Source organism: Lotus japonicus, chromosome 1 (assembly GCF_012489685.1).
Source record: "Lotus japonicus ecotype B-129 chromosome 1, LjGifu_v1.2".
NCBI lineage: Eukaryota > Viridiplantae > Streptophyta > Magnoliopsida > Fabales > Fabaceae > Lotus > Lotus japonicus.
The window spans coordinates 136,844,161-136,868,011 of record NC_080041.1 but is presented as its reverse complement, the minus strand read 5'-3'; the positions used below and the strand labels follow the sequence as shown (position 1 = coordinate 136,868,011).

The 23,851-nt window shown below is 32.1% G+C and overlaps 1 protein-coding gene across 5 annotated transcripts; it reads right to left on the bottom strand.

The window, feature by feature from the left end:
• Positions 1 to 6,508: 6,508 nt before the first annotated feature.
• On the bottom strand, positions 6,509 to 9,079 carry LOC130731449 (B3 domain-containing transcription factor NGA1-like). Of its 5 annotated transcripts, none has more exons than XM_057583748.1 (4): positions 8,933 to 9,079; positions 8,642 to 8,838; positions 8,210 to 8,371; positions 6,509 to 8,043 (listed from the first exon to the last, which is right to left on the bottom strand). In XM_057583748.1, exons 3-4 carry the CDS (start codon positions 8,304 to 8,306, stop codon positions 6,881 to 6,883), a joined length of 1,260 nt encoding a protein of 419 aa, XP_057439731.1. In that variant the 5' UTR covers positions 8,307 to 8,371; positions 8,642 to 8,838; positions 8,933 to 9,079; the 3' UTR covers positions 6,509 to 6,880. The 5 variants fall into 5 exon arrangements, with proteins under 5 accessions (XP_057439731.1, XP_057439727.1, XP_057439728.1 ...); XM_057583744.1 differs by having other exon boundaries at positions 6,514 to 8,073; XM_057583745.1 differs by having other exon boundaries at positions 6,514 to 8,073; positions 8,210 to 8,368.
• Between the last annotated feature and the right edge of the window lie 14,772 nt (positions 9,080 to 23,851).

Sequence of the window (23,851 nt, the reverse complement as noted above, 5' to 3'; positions counted from 1 at the left end):
AAGAGGAGTAAAAGGTGAGACTTTATATAGAGAAGGAAGGAGGGGTGAAGGGATGAGATGAAAAGGTGAATTAATTAGCAGGTGAGTGGACGCGTGCTTCCACGCGGACACTCAAAGGTCAGGTTTGATGTTTAGATTAAAGGGACACGTTGGTCAAGAATTTGAATTTGAACGGATGTGATTCGTCGTGAAAGTCAAGTGGAAAGGACGTTTTAGTCCGGAAGACATGACGCTTCAAGGACAATTGGAGCAGACACAACTTTTCGAGGGTGAATTTATTTGGTGTGCTTTTAATTATATTTATTTCTCATGATGGTAATTATGTCAGTGGGATTTAAAGACGCATGATAATGCTGCGGCTCAAGTTCCCAAATATTTGTAGATATATGTTAATGTAATTGTAGCAGGAAAGGCAATGATGGCTCTTGCCACAGTAAGGGCATATGAGGTGACAGGTAAAGAGATTTGACAAATTCGATTCAACACGCAAGGAAAAAAGAAGAGGAAAGAGCTAGTCTGATGTGATTATTGTTATTCGCTTTTATCCAAATGTGCATGTGTTATAATTCACACGCCTACTTCAATTATATTATGAATGCTTTAATGATTGTGGACTGGTTAAAGACACTTTCGTCTTATTCTAAGCCTTAGTGTCTTGTGGGCTTGTGGTCTGATATTGGCGTACCAATGCATAAGACATTTGGGCTGAACGTTTTTATACTTAATGGGCCGGGCAACCCATGGTTCGTTCGGACCAAAATCCAAGTTATAAATAACAGGCACCACCCAAGCGGTGGGGGGACCTATCATATATTTATAGACCAGTGTTGTCTTTGGGGAGGGACCGTCGGCTTTGATGTTGTCAGACTCGTCATCAGGTGTGTCTCTTCTTACAATGTCAACATTGGCTAACTCTCAACAAGATTAGAGTGGTAGCTCTACAGACCATAGTTTTAAAACTCGGCTCGGACCGGCCGGTCCAACCGGTCCGAGCCTCTTAACAGATCGGTTAAGCAATCAGCTCGTTGTGAACCGGTTTGACTCGGCCGGTTCGCCGATTGAACCGGTGACTCGGTCAATTTTCGGTCAGACCGGCCAGTCACTCTTTTTAATTTTTTTTTTAAATTAGTTGCTAATGGGTCAGCACGTGAGGCCCAGTATAATTTTTTTGAAATAAGGCCCAATAATTAGACTAGAGCTGGCTAATTATTATATAATATAGTGGGCCTTTCATTATTTTTCTTTAAATTCTGTTAACAACAGTTTTTTGTTACAGTGGGCCTTTGTTTTTTAAATTATTCTGACAACAGTTTTTTTTTTTTTGTTGATAAAAGTAGAAAAAACGTGAAATATGTTTAAAATGTGTTGCAAGGAGGATTCGAGCACGGGACCAGAAGGGAAAAAAGGGAATCCTTTACCACTAGACCATGATATTGTTTGATTATATCACGCGTTTTTTAAAATTTATACCTTAACTTAAAATTGCAATGGATATTTTTTAGAATATTTGAATATAGACCGAGTCAAGCAGTCCACCCGTTGACCCAGTGGTCCGACCAGTGACTCATTGACTCAGTACCTCGACCGAGTCGACCACCGAGCCGAGTCTTAAAACACTGCTACGGACTACTTAACCGTGAAGTACATTGTAGGTGTCAATCGTATAAGTATATATCCTAAAGGAAGATCAAGAGGCCATGCAGGAATGTTACCGAGACTGGTTGCAAGCCTACAAAAAGCATGACTCAAAGTGAGTCAAGGATATATGCCCATAGGTGTTGTCTCGCTGAGGTAAACACCAATGATTGTTTCATAGATCTACGAGATGACGCACCAAAGAGGCGGACACAACCAATTGAAGAATGTAAAACTATCATCGATCATTCAACTTAGGTAGGTGTAATTTTATTGTTATCCCAATTATTACATGACACATATGTTACTAAGAAAGTGGATGAGCAGGTTTTACATTGGGAAACAGGACAAACAAACACAATTTCTACTGTATTTGCTAAGAAAATTATCAACAGTTTAATTTGGAATTCAAAGATCTCTAGTTACAAATAATCGAATACAATTTATTGAAAAAGACTCTAGATCAAGCAACATTTAGAAAGACCGTGGGAAATAAGCAAAATTGAAGTGTCAGATGATCAGAGGATTGAAATTAATAAATTGATTAATTTAAGTTAATTTTACGGAAATACCCATGCCTTTTTTATAGCTATTGATTGAATTATTAACTTATTAAAACTACTTCCTTTCGAAGGGAAAAGGACAGCAGAAAATTACTAACTAGAGATAACATCTGCAAAGGGCAGAGATGGGAGTGCCTCGCTACTCTCCGTCCCGCATTCCTTCTTTGTTTCCGTCCCCATTTTCAATTCCCTCAGTGTGGTGATCTTGTACCTCATCCCTGTTTTTACCTTTCGTTCCCATGGAGACCTTGAACTTATCATTTAGAAATTTAAAATTAAATTTATGAAAAACTAATAAAAACCACAAAACTCAACTAATCAAATCTATACAAATATTAATAAATTTCAAATAGCATTACATGAAATTCAACACACAATATGTGAAGTGTATAAAATAAGTAATTTGAAATGTTATATATGTCCAATATTCAACTCATCTAAAATGTGAATTCTCTAAAACTTCAAATATTCACACAAGCATTCAACTCATCTAAACTAAATTGTTAGTTTATTATTGTATTTCACTTATTTATACACGAGATGGTGATCCCACCTGGCAGGATATAGTTGGTTTTAATTTACACAAGCTCTGATCAGCTGTTTTTAAAAATCAAGTTATATAACATTCTTCGATGCTCTTTGTCTCCAACATATTTGATGGTCAATATATAGAGGAATTTTTGCATAAATTTATGATACTTAGATGTGATTCGCACGCAAATGCGAAAGAATTTATGAACATCACTGATCAGTAGAGTGAATGCATTAGCTGAGGTGGGGTTAATTTAAAAATTGGTCTTGCATATATCACCAGTTACAAAGTGGTTGGGTTGGGGCTTTTATTTTGCAGCTTCTGCATAATTCACACACAGCTAGCAAACATAAATAGCAGATGAACATAATTATATAACATGAAAGTATTATGGTATGCATACTTATATGTTACTAACACTCTCTCTCATTTGCACTCTATTAGAAGTCACACATTTAACTAAAGATATGACTAATATAATCCTCATAAAATTAGAGCAGTCATCACCTCTAAGCTAGTTTTTCAGGTAGAGTTAAGCTAGCCTTCTAAATCTAATACACACTTAGCTTAACTTTGGGCAAAACAATTACAACGTTAATCATTGTAAACAAACAATGTTTATACTACTAGCTAGTATATTAATCCCATGGAACAAACCAATTAATAGTTTAACCTGCTGGAAATCTCCCTTGAAAAAATTAAAAATTCTGCTGATAAAAAAGGCAAAAATGTGTGTAAAGTAGTTTCTCTTTAATTTTGAGACATTTGAAGAAAAAATGGGGTTGTCTAAATGACCCATGATAAAGTTTGGGTTAAATAACCCATCATCCAATCACATTGGAGATAAGTCAGTTGGAATTTCTACATTTTATTTATTAATTTATTTTCAACTCATTTATCTCCAATGTGATTAGATGATGAGTTATTTAACCCAAACTTTATCATGGGTCATTTAGATAACCCCAGAAAAAATTACAGTCCTCTTATTCAACACTAATCTGAAAATGTAGATATATATTAATCCAATTTATGCTTTTACAAATATATAGCTGCCTTCTAAAAGAAAACATTCAACTAATCAGTCATAAATGAATAGTAAATTGCAAAATACTCACTTATTCAAAGAGGAATGACCCATAGACATATAAATATTGAGACATCTATAATAGACATTTTTTTCCATCTCTATTTTCTATCATATATTATATTCATTACTTACCTCTTGTCTTATTTTAGATGTCTGATAAATGTATGCATTATACTATCTCTTCAAATCATTTTCCCTCATTCAACATAGGCTTGATTAGACAACAATAATTCTAATTTGTTGTTCAATTTTAATTTTTCCACATAAACATTACGTACCCTTACATGTCTTTCTTGATTTCAATTTTCATCATATCATTCACTTTTTGTGTTCTCTTCTCATTTTTCATCTTTTACATGTTGTGTACAAATATTTCATACAAGTACCAGGCAGCTAGCTACAATCCAAATTTGTAAAATAAGACATAATCAAATAATGAGCAACCTTTATACAGTGTCTTTCTATAGCTTAAATTTTATTCAGTTTGTGCATGTTTAATTTGAAAAGTGCATGTAACACATCACATGAACTCAAGAATGGCATAAATAAATAATAAGGTACCTAAAGTAGGTTTAATTTTAGTGCTCATACGCAATTCTACATCTCATAATAAACCTTGAATAAAACATGCTTTTTTTGTGTCATTTATTTGGTTTCCTTAATTAAACCGAATATTTAAGATCATCACTGCTGCCATAGACAATGAATTTTCTTTGGGTTGGAATCTAAGCATATTAAATTTGGATTATTGAAAAAATAGGATCATTTGTAATCTCTTTCTTCCAGCAGTTTCGGGATGTGCTCGTGGACATTGACACTAGCAAAGGATCTGAGATACTCTTTCTGTATATCATTTCAATTTCAATTTTCAACATTCAAGTGTGTGTAGCAGAAGCAAAGCAAAGGAAAAGTCCTACTCTCGATCCTCGCTCTATGTCTGTCTTGTCTACCTTACTGGATCTTACAGTCTTGCTTTCAATTACCTCACTGTGACAACCTAACATTCCGTTTAATCTCTCCTTTTTATGCCATGAACAGTCTATTTGTAATAAATGTGAGGTTAATATTCAAAATGACTTTTAATAAATTTCCAACAATCTCTCACATCTAATAAACATGGTAAATAATATGCACGAACCAACTATAAATAAATGTGTGCACATATATATCTTCAGGAAAAAAAATTATCTTAAGAACCTGAAAGCAAAATGGATGAATTGGAGCCATTAAAAGCAGACAACACCATTATTCATTAATTTCAATAGCTCTCCCACGCCCTAAAATATTTAGAGACATGTGTAGCTGTATTCTTCTTACTAATAGATAAAATTTTGTTAACACTCCATTGTGAGGGTAAATGGAGTAGAGAATAGAGAAAAATAGAAGAAAAAAAATAGAAAAAAAAAGTAAAACATATGATAGGTGATATGGTTGAAAGAGAGGAAAATTAAGTAGAAAAAAAAACGTAACTGAAGTTGAAGTGTGAATAAATCATAATTCAAAACAAGTTTTTTATGAGCAAGTTAAGCTTGATATGTGGGATATCACATTTTTATACAAAAAAAAAACAACTTGAATATATTCACATCATCAGTTCTCTTACATTTGATTTTCACCTAGTTTTTCTTTGTATATATCGATCGTTTCTTTTCATATCATATCACCACTATATCTCTTGTTTTTCTCTCATTTATTTTTATCTATTCTTGAATGGTGGAGGTGAAATAGGAGTGAAAGAAACAATTTTCAGCAAAAAAACTAAAATTTCTTATTATCATCATCACATTTGATATCCACCAGGGGAGGTTAGCTCGTCAAGTGACCTAAGAGAATGAAGAGATTTGTTGGGAAAAAGTTAGTGTTTAAATCCTTCGTGAATGAACTAATTTACTAACAATTAACATTAACCTATAAAAAAACATTTGATATCCATCATTGACAAATGATAAGTAGATAAAAGTGTTAATATATAGCTGTAATATATTAATATAATGATTAAGGAAAATTCCAACTAAACATGAGAAAATAGTCGATCTAAATTTATCTTTCGAAAAAAGTAATTATATATAATCGAAGCCTATAGAGCAAACATGCAGTTAAGATAATTAAGTATGAGAAATGAGAAACAATGCATTAAATCTGCTGCAGATAATAAATAATAGTGTGAAAAATTGGTCTGAACAGAAATAGGAATACTTACTTTTTCTTGAAGCCAGCCCCGGGAGAATGGGGAAAAATCTCCACGCTTGTATTTGTGAGCAGTACTGGGTGATCCATCCAGAGACAAGAAGGGGACTGTTGCATAAGAGAGAAGACAAGAAAGTTCAAAGGGGGATAGACTCATAGACAAGGAGGGGAAGGAGTAACTAGTCATTAATATATGATATAGTATATAATAGTAATAGCAGCATAGTAAGTCAAATAATGAATGCCAATGGAGCTAGCTAAGCTTAAATAAGAAAGAAAGAAAGAAAGAATATATATATTCACCAATATTTTACAGCTGGACAACTTTCTGCTCTGATCTTCTTCTGCAATGCCTAACTGAAGCAGCAGCAGTGTTGTGAACGACATCATCCCAACAAGCCTAACAGAAACATTAGAGGACGATAGAAGAAGAAGAAGAAGAAACCAACAAGCTTTTTCTTTCATTAAATGCAGCCACCGGAAACAGAAGAGAGAGACACTACACTAGTATCGAATTCGATGCAATAAAAAGCCATATATATTATATTGCGATAAATATATATATATATATATATATATTTGTAGTTTTATACACATTTGAAAAGCCAGCCTAATGGAATATTTCATGAGAAATGATTTCTCAGGACTCGAATCCCCAGCTAATAAACGTACTACTAGGATGCTCAAATGCTAGAGACTAAAATTACTGATCAAAAGAAGAAGATTAGCAAAGAAAGTTTGGCAGCTAAAGCTCTTTTTCCTTCATAGCTAGCTGATGAAAGAAAGGAAAAACAAAAATTGCAGAAGAGAGTTTGGCTTGATATCCCAACTAACTTTGAAACTAAATCTTCTCCATGAATTTATTTAATGGGTGATTCACTGGCGATACTGCAAAGAGGGATCCAAATCAAACATTCCCCCTCTCTGATCCCCAAACCTTGCTGATGATGATAATGAAAGTGGATCTTCACGGCGCTGAAGAAGGGGCATTGTACTGCTGACATGTTCTTGATCTGCCGCCGAAGAAGAAGAAGAAGCACATTCCATGTTCACACCAAATAGCCTTAGGCGTTTCCCAGCAGTACTATTAGCACCACCAGCAACAGCAGAAGAAGCACTCATGTTGCCCCCATGCTGGTGGTGGTGGTGGTGGTGATGATGATGAGAAACTGGTACAGAATCAATGATCATGGGGACATTAATGCTCCCTCTGATCTCTTGTTGATCCCTCATTGATGGTACTGCTGGAGGAGAGCTCAGATAATAGACTGACCCAGATCCTGGCGAATTCAGCTCGCCATGATGGTACTGCTGATGAAAATTATACATGTTGTAATTTTGTTGGTGAAAATGATCATTGTATAAGCGAGGCAAGGGCATGGTAGTTGTAGAGGATGGAGGTATAGGAGAAGGTAGGGAGTAGAATCTGGCGCCAGCAGCAGAAGCAGCAGAAGAAGAAGAGCCCCATCTGATAGAGTAGTGATTGGGAAGGAAGAAAGGTGTGATGAGTGAATTTGAATTAGGATCATGATGAGGATGATGAGTTCTTCTCCTCCAATCAATGTACAACCTGTGTCTGTAAAGATCACCGAGTCCTCGTTGGAAGGAGACAATGTCACCTGCATCAAGCTTCTTATCCTTGACGAAACGGCTCCATCCTTTGGTCATCACATAGCTCTGGCTGCTGTTCCAGTAAGAGTACCTGAAACGCCACAGCTTCCCGTTGCGGTCCTCGAAATTGAGGAGAAGGCCTTTCTCGTTGGATGAGGAGTCCAGAGGAAAGTACTTCTCCGCATGCTGCTTTGGGATCACCAGCCTGTTCAGCTTCCCCACATCGCTTGGCGTCACCACTTTGTCAAACATGTGCTCCTTCTCCACCACCACCTGATCTCTTTCTCTTGATCCTGATCCTGATCCATGTTCCTCTAATTCCGTGTGGTTGTGGCTTCCAAGTGTCAAGTCCATCAAGTCTAGTTGCTGATTCCTGCGATTGGTGAAATTAGAAACTGCTGCTGCAGCATCTTGTTGCTGGTGTAACCCTAATCCAGATGATGAATTGTAAGTGGCATCTGGACAATATTAATGATCATCATCATGACATGGATGAATAAATTGATACTTTAAGGTGATGATAATTAAAGAGTATATGTTGTTGTGAATATTATTAATGTATAATTAGGAAATTGATACTGCTGCTTTCTTCACCTGTGATTGTGATGATCTCTGGTGTTGCTGTTTCCTCTAATTCCTCCCCTTCTTCCCTGCTATCAGAATGCCCTTTAACCTCTTCCATCAACTCCATCAAATTATCACTCACCTGACCTGCCTTCAATTCACCGGCCTCTGGATCTAAGGGAAACAGTACTACTGCCAAAAAATGAATTAAGGAATAAAATAATTTTGATGAAATGAATAGAAAAGAATAAAGTAAGGGAAGAGAAGAAGAGGGAATTAAGGAAAGCAAACAAGAAAAAAAAAAAACCAAAATTGACAAGAAATGGAAAAGTCTGAGAAAAAGTGGGTCCGAATTGAATTGAAAGTTAAGAAGATGATGAGGTCAAACAAAAGAAAACCTTGGCCGAGGAACAAAATATATAGCATGAGACTTGAGAGAGAGAGGTAGGGAAGATATTATACCCGGCCAGATTGGTAGCTGAGGGTGAGGGTGTTTTAGTACACCACTAGTAGGCAAATTAAAACACTCGTCTCGTCGGTGGCTTCATATATTGATTTGACCTCCAAACCCTAAACAAAAAACACTACAATCCATTATATTCCATGGACATGGACGGAGTAGAGTCACTCAAGTTGTTGTTGTTATATATTTTGTTGACCTGCACATCATAACATAAATGAGAGAGAGTGAGAGGGAAAGTGATCATATATATGATGTGGGTTTTAGCTATCAACAACTAAACTATAGTTAACCTCACACAAACACAGAGGAAGGAAGGTTCTTTGCAAGTAGGAAAGAAAAGAAGCAAAAGCATTGTTCCAACCTCACTCACTCGCCAGTGACTCAGTGAGAGAGAGAGAGAAAGAAAGGTAGATAGCTAGATAAATAGATAGGATTACAATATTACATTATAACATTACTACACTTACGTGGGGGCCATGAATAATGAACCTATTGTGGTCATGTGAGCAACTTGTCCTTTTCATCATATTTGGTATAATCTGTACAATATATATATGCTTCCGGTTTCAGACCAAAACGCCAGTTGTTCCCGAACCAAATTTAATTTACACCCATAAAAATATATTTGATTAATTACTTAAAACAAAAAGAAGAAGAAGGAGAAGAACAACAACAACAGGGCAGTCAATTAATGATATTAACTGGTTATATAATGTAATATGGTGTACGGGGCTTATGAATGAATGCATGAGTAGCTATATAGTTAAAGAGGGCCGGGAGGAGGAAATGCCAAATTAACCATCCAAGCAAGGAAGAAGAAGGGTGGAGAAGAGAGAGTAGTGATGTGGTGTGTGTTTTTTGACTTTTAGTGACAGCCATTGCCATTGATTGTGTGTGGTGGATGGTCCCCCAGTATGGTATGGTATAGGGGAAGGAAAAGCAAATAGTATAGGTGAACTAAGAGAGAATGAAAACAGACCACCCTGCAGGCGCTCTCCTGCCACTGCTTCTCTTTATATAATATAACTTCTGCTGCCTTTCCCTTCTCTTCCCATCCTTTCCCTTTCTTCCTTTTAATTCACTTCCTTTCCTCCCTCCCTAATCAAACAATCAACATATATCTCCATTGTCTAGTTACATATATAACAAACTTAAGTTATGTTTTTGGATACGCTACACCTATTAAATAGATGGCGTGTTAGTATTTATTTTGTACTAGTATTGATCTCGCACCATGCACATATGGAATAATAATACTTTATCAGTATAAAGCAGACATTTTTATATTTTCTCTCTCATTTTTTTTAAATACATATATCATTTATTTAAGATTTTTTTTTTCTAATCCTAGTTACATTCTAATTCTTTTTTTTCAAATTTATTGCTTTCTATTCTTTTTTAAAACTATTTGATCTCAATTTTTTATAGCATTTGAATATTTGTTTTGTAATATAAAAAACAACCATAATCATTAAAAAAAGACTTTCTCAACATACATCTTAATGATAAAAAAGTCACAATTAAATTTTATTAATTATTCTAATGTCATTAAAAAACATTAAATGTTAAATGTCAAATTAATACAATAGTTATTTTCGAGAAAAAAAAAACCACAATTGACTTTTGTTAATTATTCTAATATCATTAATAACTATTAAATGCAATATTAATTCATTAATTATTTTTGAAAGTATGAAATTATTTAATATTTAAATTACTAAAAAATCAGAAAATATAAATATGACATCATCTCTCTACTAATTATAGTATGAGAGAAAAAACTTATAAAGAAAGACATAGAATAAGAGAGTGACACTTATCGGAGTAGACATTTTTATTTCAGAAATAGTATATAGTATAGGAAATAGTAGTCATAGCATCAGTGGAGATAGTAAAAACCCAAAAGCTGCCCACAAAATAAGAAAGCTGATATTAGGAACATTGTTGGGAGGTTTTTTAGTGTTTTTGCTTCGGAAACATACACCAAAAGGATTTGGTTTGAGGAGGATGAGAAGGAAGTGGTATAGGACTGTAATTCAGTGAAAGTGAAGGAAGATTTTGATCTGTGGATATCTGATGATCCTTAAGGAATTTCTTTATTACTTTCATGACTTTAGGCAGTTTAGTTTAAAAATTATATGTTTAAACTTCTTGGTTTCCTTGACTTTTGTTGGTACTTGTATACTTTATTTAAGACGTGTGATATTTTATAGTAGTTAATATGAATGTCATGAATCTTGAGTAATTGTTTTATCATTTCTTAGCATTTATATATATATATATATTTTTTAAAATTATATTAAAAATTAGCATAGCAGACTCGTCGCTATGTGCTATATCACTATAACCTATTTCTGGCTCTCAACCATCACCAAGTTTTATCTTGAACAACTGAAAGATATCTTCAAAGCAAAACCTTGAGGAGTTGGAAATTATAGCATTTCTTGCAATCCACATAGACCATATTGTTGCATGTCAAATAAAAAGATTGATGAACCAAAACCTATAAAAAAATTATAAGGAATTTAGATTCACCCTATTTTCCAAGGGACTAAAAACATATATAAACCTAAAAAATATTATTATTATTTTAAATAAATTAATTAAGAAAATTTTATTTTAAAAAATAGCATGTTGGGAGGGCAATCAAATTAACATGTACTAAAATAAAATAAGACTATATCATATTATACTCTTATATATCTAACAATACTCTTATCATCATTCACTTCCTTATTTTATCTCGAAAGCAGAAAGAAAACATATCTTTGATTGCTCATTACATCTAGTTAGCTACACTGCATTTTAACACACATAATTAATGAATATTGCTGATATCTGGCTCTATACATGATAGTTGGCTATGCTTATGACAAGTAAGTATCAAGTGGTCCAGTATGATCTGTGTATATGGCCATTTCTTTTGTTGGATGGAGCCTCAATCACCATAAATTATATATATTTGCATCTTTGAGATAGACAAGCAAAAAGATTAACATTGTCATACTCAAGTTGTAGTGATAGAAATAGAGAGGGGATCAAACGAGTTGTCTTTACCTTGGCAAGAGGAATGGTGTCTAGTCACATTCCCATTGCACTGGCAGCCCTCATTTAAGTGTGATTACCAAAACATTAATGATCGATATTTAGATACATAAAATGTACTCTTTTTTGTTCCTAATTATAACATCCTTTAGAAAAAAATTGGTGTCCCTTAATATAAGATTTCCTGCTAATTTCAAGAAAAAGTTATTTTTTTTTTCAATTTTACTCATTCTATTTATTAAGAGAGAGTGAAACAATATTAAATAGATCAGATAGTGAGATACAATACAATAATGAAAGAAATAAGGATAAATATGGAAGATTGTATAGTTTTTTTTTAATAAATGCATTAATTAAGCTCAATTTTTTTTAAAGGCCGGTCTTTTCCCTTTGGAAAGGAGATCAACAATATTGTAAACAAAAGGAAGTAAATAGAATAAAATTATATTTATACAAAACAAAAAATATATATGGGGATCAAGCTAACCTTGCCACTTTCAAAAAAAAAAAAACTAACCTTGCCGCTGCTTTTGGGATTGGTTTTGTTGATCATGGTTCATGCAATTTCCCATTCTAGCTGGTGAGAATATCACTATGAGAAAGAGGTCTAAGACCTAAGAAATCTCAATTCACATGTTTTCTGAGTAATGTTTGATACACACCTCTCTTTTGAGGTGGAGAGGTGGAATGGTGAGAGAGATAAAAAGAAAAGAAAAAGTAAGAGAGAGAAAATATGAGATGTGATAGATGATAAGATGAGAGAAATAAAAATAAAAAATGTGGAAATTGAGTGTTTAAAAAATGAGGTGTGTATATATCATTACTCATGTTTTCTTAATAAGTGTAATTGTCTTCAAAGAGTCTTATAATTAGGAATTGAGAGAGTAATATATAATAGATAGTATTTAACAAACACTTTAATTATCTCTCTCTTCTTAATATTCATTATGTATTTACTTTTTTATCACTTGTCACTAATGTGTGTGTTTAGACCATATATGCAAATGTCTATCGATCATTTTCTCTATCATTAATATTATCTAATTTTTTGAACTCTCATGGTAGTAGTTGTTGAAATGAAATATCCATAATTCCATATTAAAGTACACGAGAGAGTAGGTTGTCAATTATTTTGGTTGGAAAGATCAATCGCATGAAAACTAGTAAGTTTAGCAATTGGAAATTCGATTTTTCGATGTACCAAAAAAAAAAAAAGCAATTAGAAATCCTTGAATTCTTCTTTCCTTTTATTTCTCAAAATAACATTGAATCTCAACCTTTTGTTTCCTAAAATAGGATTGTTTAATTTTGAGAATAGAGATTTGACATTCGTGCCTTCAATCAAAAAGAAAAAAAGAAATCAAAATCCACATTCAATGACAGAAAGAGAAGCTTTTTTTGAAACTGAGAAAGAGAAGCTATAAAGGAGGAAATATATTTGATACCCAAAATAATGAGATAAAAGTGACTTGATTAGAAATATGCTCAATGATGTTGATAATTTATGTTTTCCTTTTTATTCTGATTTGGTTAGATTCTGATATTAATCTGGAAACAGATGGTAAATAGCAGTTACCGAGAATTTCCGAGGAAATGTCACACCCCACAACACAACACATGTGGGATGACAGAATAGAACTGGAAGCCTAGATTCCAGTAGGAGGATGGTGATGATGATGCCCCCGCCGCCCTCACGTTCTCTTTTTAGCTACTAACATCAAATTTTAAGCCAACTTTGTTTTTCATTTCATCTGAATGAAACCCCACATCATATCATATCACCATCAAAACATAAATCTATTATTGGGGACCCCTCTTCGTTTCATGTGTTACATTTGTCATTAATAAATACATACAAATTACATTGTATTTCATTACATGCGTAAATATGTAAATCACCAATAATAATGTCTAATAAGCATAATTAAGTATCTTAAATATTTAGTAAAGTGTATATGATGAGTGATTTATTAAGAGGAATATGTTCATTTAATGTAATTTCAGAGTCTTACCAAACCGGTTGTAGAGATATCAAGGTATGTGGCAAATGGTTATGTTGTAAAAAGAAGGTAGCTAGGTTGAGCTTTATATATGTATGTATGTAATAATGTACACTGTTGGCTGGCGTATTGGGTTGGGTGTTTGGACCACATCAGCATTGCTCCTCCTAGATTGTCCTACTCCTACCTACACCAATTAACTAACTGTGCAAGCAATTGCAATTGCAATACAATACAGCTTCGCTCGCTCAATTCACTTCTGGTTGGGTCTTTGCCCCAACACCCCCCTCCCCCTTCTGTCCCTTCTCTTTCAACCTCTGATAATAATGGTTACGGTTAGACAGACCGTGTGTAAAGATTTTGGGGCCTATGGCAAAAATGTTAAAGTGGTTTTATTTTGATAAAAATCTTAAAAATACCTGATATATTATATAAATTATTAATTTTTTATATTAATCTAATAGTTTTTTGAGCTGCAAATCATTTATATGAGTTTGATATTGTGAAATAAATAAAATATTATGAACAATAGAATCAGGAACACAACGAATGAAACATTGTGAGATTTTGCAACATTTTGATGTCAAATATCTCATTTGTAATTCACTTCAATGTAGAAAAAAAATTCTTTTTTTTTAGAGAAGAAATAATGAATGAAGTCTATGAAGAGCAAACTTGTAAAATATTATAGATACATAAGTCATAAAAAATAATTGTTATGAGTAACACAAATTAATTTTTTAAATTTTGAGAATGTAAAAGAAACTAATATTTTATTTTCTTATTTTTTTGAAAAATGACAATTTATTAATACAAAAATACAAGTACTAATAACTACTAAAGTTGCACTTCTAAGTTCTTATGTTGCATTTCATATGTTGTGATTAATATTACTTGCTTTTTTATTGTTTTATTACCTTCGTTAAATCTTAGTAGTATATTTTATATGTACTAATTTTTTTAGGGGCCTAAATATTTTTGGAGTTCTTAGACAATTGCCTAATTTTCCTAAGGGTGTAAACGCCTCTGGACTAGGGTGACCTTTTGTACTACTTTCACAAAATGATTGAATGTCCACTTATTTGGTTGTCATTTGTGACGAGTTACGAAACTATCAAAAATTTCATTCGGGTTTATCGGCAATGTCTTCCATAATCATGATAAAGTTATTAAAGGGTTTTCTTCATAGGAAAAAACTCTGAATACTCTTTATGTTGTTGTCCAATAAAAAGTCCAACCACCCTAATTTCATAATTTAATTACAAATGAAATAAAAAAAAATTAATTCATATGTTATGTTATGATTGGAAAAAAGTAAACTACATGCATGTAACTACATCTTAATTTTGTTCTTCATCTAATTCCTTCTTCTTTAATGTTTTGAATGTGTATGTGTATTTACTAATATACTAGATATTACACCCGTTCGTGAAAATACGAGTTTACTTACAATATTTTTTAATATTATATAAAAATTATTATAGTTTAACTAAATAAAAATTAAAAATATAAAAAAAATTGTGTTAAGATCTTTCAATAAATATTATTATAGTTTTTTTGTATAAATAATTAATAGTACTCAAGTTTAATTATTAGCATAGAAATAATTTTAATAATTAAATATTTAATTTATTTAATAATATGAAAAACTATTGAGTTAATTTTAAATATTTAAATTATGTTAAAAAAAGTTAAGTAATAAGTGTTTAATGTCATGAAATAAGTTTTAATATAATTTTTTATACTTTTTACCTTGAAAGTCATTTGCTGTGACTTATCAAGACCAAGAAAAATAAATTAATTTTAACTTTTTGAATTATAATAAGTGATAACTTAAATAGTATTTTAACAAAAAAAAATAGCCTAAAATATTATCTTGTGGATTTATTTATTTTTCAACTTATTTAGTTTTCGAATTTTTTCTCACGGCTGATAGTCATGAGACTAATCCCTTGAGACTCTACGATAAGGTTAAGGGGATACACTAGGTCTCTCATAACAAAAATTTATTCAACTTTTCCCACTAATATTTTTCACTATTATTCTTCCTCAAGTAATTTTTACTAATATATCATAAATCAAAAAATATATTTAATTCATTTTTCAAAAATGCACATATATGTTAAAGGTAATATTTAATACCTTATAGCGGCATTTTTCAATTTTAAAATATTTTATCCATATTATTTATTACTAAATGATTTTAATTTTTTAATATTTTTCAAATGCAAAACTTAAGATAATTTAAGTGTATTTTTAAGTTGATGAATGTTGTTATTTAGTGTAAGTCGTAGTTGAATATTTTTTGACAATACAATTTTTTTTAGTTTTTACTTATTTTTTAATATATTAATAGTTTATTACAGAGAAATTTTATCATTTTTTAATGTATTTTAATACAAAGGTATGAGAGTTTTATGGTTTAATGTATTTAATGTAAAACTCAATGTTCTTTAAATATAAATAGAAATGTTTTAATTCTAAATCTATTTTATCTAAATTTTTGTCAATAAATATTATTTTCTTATTGAATTTAATTTTTAATATTTGTGGAATACAAAACTTAAGTAAATTTTAAGTTTATGAATGTTGTTACTTAATGTAAGTAGTTGAATACTTTTTAATAATATAAACTTTTTCAATTTTAATTTTATTATTGTTGAAATATATAAATTTATTACAATTTGTTTTTTGTTTGAATGTTTTTAATATAATGCAACACTTGAGTTTTGCTTATGTATTTAATGCTAAAACTCAAGTGTGCTTGACATATATATATATAGATATAGATAATATTTGTGAAATACAAAACGTAAATAAACTTTAAGTTTATGAATGTTGTTATTTAATGTAAGTAGTTGAATAGTTTTTCACAATATACATTTTTTCAATTTTAATTTTATTATTGTGTAAATATATTTATTACAATTTGTTTTTTGTTTTGATGTTTTTAATACAATGCAACGCTTGAGTTTTACTTATGTATATAATGCTAAAACTCAAGTGTGCTTTACAGTAAGTATTACTCTTCACTCTGATTATTTTATCATGAATTTTATCTTTACCTTCCGTAAAATCTGGTATCAGAGCCTTTTCCCGTGAGGGAAGGGTTCTGGAATCAGTAGTTAGTTTTGTTGGATCAATCTTTTGTTTTTCTACAACTGTATTTCTTCTTACTGTTTTCATTGATCACCTTGTTATTATCTTCAAAGTTCTTAATACTTAGTGTGAGGTATCCCTGGAGTCTAGTGGTCCCAGCAGTAAAGCCTGAGAGGTAGTGAGACCGTTGGTTTAGCTAGATTGGGAAGAAACATTATTATTGAGATTCTTAAGTGTTTAACATGGCTAGATTAATCAAAACCCTAAGTGAAATGAGTTTAGGAAAGAACAAACAGATCATGATTCCATCAACATCCAACTCTGGTTCTAGTAACCAAGATCAAGAACTCTCTAGGATAGCCCAACAAGAGTTAGAAATAGCTTCAATAGAAAGAGCACTTCAAAATTGGTCAATCCCTATAATTAAAAAGAAAGAAATTTATAAGCAACATACTTTATTTAATAGATCAGATGATTCTATTTTTACGATAGAATGTTGTCAACATAGTTCTGATCATACCAGTACTATAAAATTATTAAATGAAGATGTTTTAGATCAACACATCAAAGATGGTTTTAATTTCATTCATGTAGGTTTAATACAAGTAGCCGCAAAACCTAACTTTCGTTTAGGAATCAATTCCCTACCTCAACCAAAAGTTCATAATACTCAAGTAAGAGAATTGTTTCAAGAAGGAGCAAATCTCACTTTAAGAATGAATAGGACAAATTCATTTAGTATTAGAACTCCTCAACAGTTATACAGAGTAGATCTTCCAAGATCTTCTGTATCTTCAAAACTTAAAGGAATAGACACAACGTCTAGTCCTAGCATAGCAACACCTATATATCAAGATGAAGAATCTAGTAACTATTCTCCAACCCCATCTCAAATCAACATGTTAAGTAGGGTAAAATCTAGTTTTGAAATAAATAAAGATTTCATTAGAAAAGATTTTATGGCTGAATACAACAAGGATAAGAGATTATGGTACTTCAAGAATTTTAGTAAGCTAGAAACTGAAAATCTTAGAACCTTATATTATGAAGAGATGGAAGTTTCTGAAACAAACATCTATTTTTTTGATTGGTTCGAAAATTATTGTATTAAAAACAACCTTAATTATCCTTTTTGGAAAAACGTCAATCCAATAACAAAAATAGATACTACCTGGAAAACTCCTGACAATAGAACCATTACTTCAGAATACCCTCCACAAACTGGAGTCAAAATAGTAATAAAAGATGGTCAAGAAATCGAAGCATCTCCTTATAAGGTAGAAGCTAACAAAGTTCATAAACAATTAAATTTTGCTAATACCATGTTAACAGTTATGTCAAAACAGTTAGGTAGAATAGAGGTTCAAAAACCTGAACCATCTACACCCAAAAAATCCCCTTCATCATTTACTCTAGGAAACCCTTTACAGACACCTATTTTCAAAATTCCTCAATACACCAAGGAAGAATTTAATTCCTTTAATCTCTCAGGGAGTGTTGAGAAATTGAAAGAAAAGTTAAACAAGCTTTCAATAAATCATTTAGATAAAGATTTAAATATCAATAAAATTAGAAAGTTTGGTCCAGATAACAACACAAGAGCCTACTATCCAAGACCTTCCTATTCTGACATGAGATTTGAAGAAAGAAAAGAATTCATTCAAAATACCTTTAGTGGAACTAGCCTCGATGAATGGAATATCGATGGCTTTAGTGAACAAAATATACTAGATATTACTCATCAAATGATTATGGCCGCCACGGCCTATAAGGTTCATAACAACACAGATAGAAATGCAGCATTAATGATTACTCATGGCTTCACTTGTCAGTTACGTGGCTGGTGGGACAACATCATGACCCCTGAAGATAAATCAACCATATTAGAAAAGAAAAAAGAGAATGGAGAAGAAGATGATGTAGCAACATTGATATAAACTATTATACTTCATTTCATAGGAGATCCCAGCATATTTAGAGAAAGAGCGTCAAGCCAGCTCGCTAATCTCTATTGTCCTACCATGTCCGATTACAGATGGTATAAGGACACCTTCTTCTCAAAAGTAACTCTAAGAGAAGATGGCAACATCGCCTTCTGGAAGGAGCGCTTTATTGCAGGATTACCTAGATTGATGCAATCAAAAGTATTAGATAATTTATCACTTTTCAATCAAGGGAATCCCATAAACTTTGGTTCACTATCATTTGGACAACTTCATAATACTATAGTACACACAGGAATACAAGTTTGTACTGACTTCAAACTTCAAAACAAAATGCAAAAAGATATGCAAATCTCAAGAAAAGAAGTACGTAGCTTTTGTGAACAATATGGAGTAGAACCTTTACAAGCTCCTAGTTCAAAAGCTAGAAGGATTAATAGATCTAAAACTAAGCCACCCCAGGGTTATAAAAAGAGAAAACCATTTCAAAAGAAACCATATGAACAAAATCCTTCAACTCAAAAACCTACAAACAAAAAAACTGTAAATCCTACCAAGAAAAATGTCTGCTGGAAATGTGGAAAGCCAGGACATTATGCAAACAAATGTAGAACTCAACAAAAAATAAATGAATTAGATTTAGACCAAAAACTCAAAGATAGTCTAATCAGTGTTCTCATTAATAATGAAGATCCTCATTACTCTTCAGAATATGAATATGAAGGAGATGAAGACCAAGATGTAAATCTGGTCGAATACTCCTCAGACTCTCATTCTTCTTCAGAAGAAGAAAGAGAATGTGTCAAAGATAGTTCAGGATTCTGTGATTGTGCAGGATGCTTAGGACAAAGTGTCAATATGCTAACACAAGATCAAACTATGAGCTTAATCTCTATAATTGACAAAATGGAAGATTCCCCTTTGAGGGACGAATTCCTACAACAACTAAATCTTTAGGTCAAAAAGGAAGAAACCTTAAAAAAAGATATTAGCCCTCCAATAAATAGTATGAATGAGATTTTCAATAGATTTCGGCCTAAGCCAACAATAACCTTATCAGATCTTCAAGAAGAAGTGAAAATATTAAAAGAAGAAATTAATCAACTAAAGCAAAATGATCTTAGCTTAGAATTTAGATTAATGGAACTAGCCGGAATAAAGATTATTGAAACCCAAGAAACTTTAGCTAGTGCTTCAGGACTAAAACAAATTCATGATAAAGATAATGAAGAACAAAATGAAAATTATCTTAATCTTCTTAATATAGTTATAACTCATAAATGGCATTCTGAAATAACCTTAGTCATTAATGATTTTCGAATCAATATAATAGCCTCAATTGATAGTGGCGCAGATGTCAATTGTATTCAAGAAGGATTAGTTCCTACTCAATATTATGAGAAAACTAAGGAAGGAGTTAATAGTGCAAATGGATCCAAAATGAACATTCAATACAAACTATCAAATGCCAAGATTTGCAAAAACCAAATCTGTTTTAGATCTTCATTTGTACTAGTCAAAAATATGACAGAAAAGATCATTTTAGGAACTCCATTCATCTGCCTATTATACCCTATCGACAAAATAGATTAAAAAGGAATAGTTACTCAAGTCTTGGGAAAGACTATTACTTTTCCATTTATAAAACCTCCCCAGGTAAAAGAATTAAATTTATTAGAAGAAATCTCCACTTCCAAAATAAATATGATCTCTAGGAAAAAGAATCATATCAATTCTTTACAAAAAGAAATAAAATATTACAAGATAGAGGAACAACTCAAAAGATCTAATATTCAAAAAATTGTTAAGGATTTTCAAGATAGAATAGAAAAAGAGCTATGTGATTTAAATCTCATGGCCTTTCATCATAGAAAGATACATACCATAGCCTTACCCTATATAGACGGGTTTAATGAGAAAGATATCCCTACAAAAGCCCGGCCTATTCAAATGAATGAACAATACTTAAAATATTGTAGAGAAGAAATAGGAGAATATATCAATAAAGGTCTGATTCGCTACTCCAAATCTCCTTGGAGTTGCACAGGGTTTTACGTCATGAATGCTTCTGAGTTAGAAAGAGGAGCTCCTAGACTAGTCATTAACTACAAACCCTTAAACAAAGTATTAAAATGGATAAGATATCCATTACCCAATAAAACGGATCTCATTAAAAGATTACATAAAGCAACAATATTCTCAAAATTTGATATGAAATCAGGGTATTATCAAATTTCGGTAAAGGAGGAAGATAGATATAAAACCGCCTTTGTCGTCCCTTTTGGTCATTACGAATGGAATGTAATGCATATATATATATATATATATATATATATATATATATATATATATATATATATATATATATATAACTTTCTTCACACAGTATCATTGCGAGAAAATGCGGTTTAATTTACAACTTTAAAAACACTGGTAATTAAGCACTCTTCCGATAGTTGAGTCGTTGGTCATTATATTCAAAAGAGAAAAAAAAGATTATCGAAAGTCCACAACGTCAATTACATGACGGGAAATTTAAGTGTGTAACTTATGGACGAATATTTCAGTCAGTAAACTTGCGCAAACATTACTTTATGTGGTAAAATTGATCGCTAGGTTAAAGAAAGTCAGAACTATTGGACATCGGCGGGTTATTGGACTTCTGTACAATAAGGTCGTCAATAATATTTTGGCGATGCAAATTGTAGGTAACCTGCGATAAATAAATCTTAACACTCCAGCGCAATACCAAATTTTCATAAAAAATGAGTATTGAATCTTCGAATAGTGTCGATTGACATATGTTTAATATACAAATTTATGACAATTTGTCACCACCATAATACGCGTAGTTATTAAAAATTAAAGAAAACACATTTTAGCGGTTTAAAATTGCTAGCTAGGGCACTAGAAATGTGTTTTCCCTTTTTTCTATGGAAAATGCTAAGAGGCACAAGGCCTTTGACGCACGAGCACGCACGAGTTTTAAAAAATTACATTTTTTTAATTTAAAATAAAACAAAACAGGGGCAACCATGATGTTTCTTCATCCTTTTGAAATGTTCACATCAAAATCCTTCAACCCCCTCTGCCACGCTTGCGGTCGGTGAATCAAGCCCCTATCCCCTCCTCCGATCAAACTAAAGAACCAATTTGAACAAACAGAGCTCCAAATTGCAGTCGATGACCTTCCCCCTCTTTTCTTCACACAACCACTGCCAAACACACATAAAGGGAGAGAAAGAGATGAGAGACCACGAAGGGAGAGAGGAGGGTTGTCGGGTAACACTGTAGCTTGAAACGTGGTGCGGAGGAGGGAACAACGTAGATCTGGGGTTTTCAGCATGCAGGAGAAAGGTTCAGCGACGATACGTCATGGGTCCGACAGTGGTTGTCCTCTGGTGGGGTATCATGGGGTTGGGGCCGCAAGCTTGGAGGTTTGGTTCACAGGGAAGATGGCAGGGCGTGGTGGTTTGATCTGAAAAAAAGTAGCAACATCGATGGGTTGGTTTCAGCAAAATGTTGGAGAGGATGTATGAACAGAAAGAGAGAAAGAAGAGAATGGAGAGAGAAGGTGCAAAAAGTGAATTTCAACACTGATCCACGTCAGCTCGTGCCTCGTCGTGCATTTTCTTCTCGTACCATATAGCAGTTCTCTTTTTCTATAGCTTCGTGATTTGTGATCACAAAACTGCCACGAATCCATATATCGTATGTCTAGGGTTTAAATTCGCAACCCAATTTTAATACCTTCTCAACACTTGTGATCTATCCTCGTATATTCCAATTTTTGACAATAATGCATTCCGAATCATGTGTAAATTGCATTTGCTAATAAAAGATGTTCTATTCATAATAATTAAAGTAGAAGTCTGGTACGTAGTACGATTATACTAGATATAATACCCGTGCGTTGCACGGGTTTACTTATAATATTTTTATACAATAAATATAACATGTTGTACGGGTTTATTTACAACATTTTTAACATTGTATAAAATGATTATCGCTTAAATTAATACATGTATTAAAATATCTTTATATAAAATAAAAAATAACAATTGTGTTTCTACATTTCAATAATTTAAAAAAAAATACATTTCAGTAAATAGTATTAGAGCTCTCTTTGTATAAATAATTAATAATATTACTCAAATTTAATAATTAATATTTATTAATTAACATTGAATAATATGAAAAATAATTCATTCAATTTGTACAAAAATAAATTAAGTAATAAGTTTTTAGAGGAGGACTCCGTTTACACCAGTGTGAGTCTAAAACGCTTACACTAATTATTTACCATTGATCTCAATTAAATATGATGGCTATCAATAAATACAATTAACAAGTCACGTGTCTTATTTTCTTCACTCCTCACTTCTCCCTCGTTGTGAATTTCCACTGCCATTAACAATACTCACCATTGTTGCTCTCTCGTGTTGCGTTGAATAGAAAGAGGGATAAACTTTCTAAAACATAGGCACACTGCAAAAAACGAAAAGCAAGAGGAAGAGCAAAACCAATTTTTATATGATATATGGTTTGGTTAATTACAATTGGAGTTTTATTCTTTTCTGGTTCAATTTAGTGTTTTGCTCCATCTTTTTCCATCGATTTTAGAAAACAATAAGAAAATCAAAAGAAGGAAATATGATATATAAACCTAGACGTGACAGTAACCAAACACAAAAGATGTTCGAGGGACAACGGTGAGTATGGTCGATGGCGGCTACAGAATTCACAGTGAGAATTGTAACACGCAATTGAGAAGTGAGGAGTGAAGAAGATAAGACACGTGACTTGTTAATTGTATTTATTGATAGCCATCAGATTTAATTGAGATCAATGGTAAAGAATTAGTGTAAGCGTTTTCCTCCTCAAGTTTTTAATATCATCAAATAACTTGTATGAACATATTTTAATATCTTTTACTGAGAAGGTCATATATTGGGAGAGTCAATCACAATTTTTCAAACTGGTTTACACTTGTCAAAATCGAAAACAATAAAGCAATTTTAACTTTTACAACTATAATAAGATATAACTTAAATTTATTAACTTAAATTTATTCAACTTTAGTGATAATTTTTTTTTCTCTATTAAGCTTCCTCAAAATCAT

Bases quoted from the DNA above. Each gene is read 5' to 3' on its own strand.
- LOC130731449 (XM_057583744.1), bottom strand. From the start codon at position 8,306: ATGGAGTTGATGGAAGAGGTTAAAGGGCATTCTGATAGCAGGGAAGAA. The intron at 8,074-8,209 runs GTGAAGAAAGCA...AATATTGTCCAG, and splicing joins AGAGATCATCACAATCACAG to ATGCCACTTACAATTCATCA.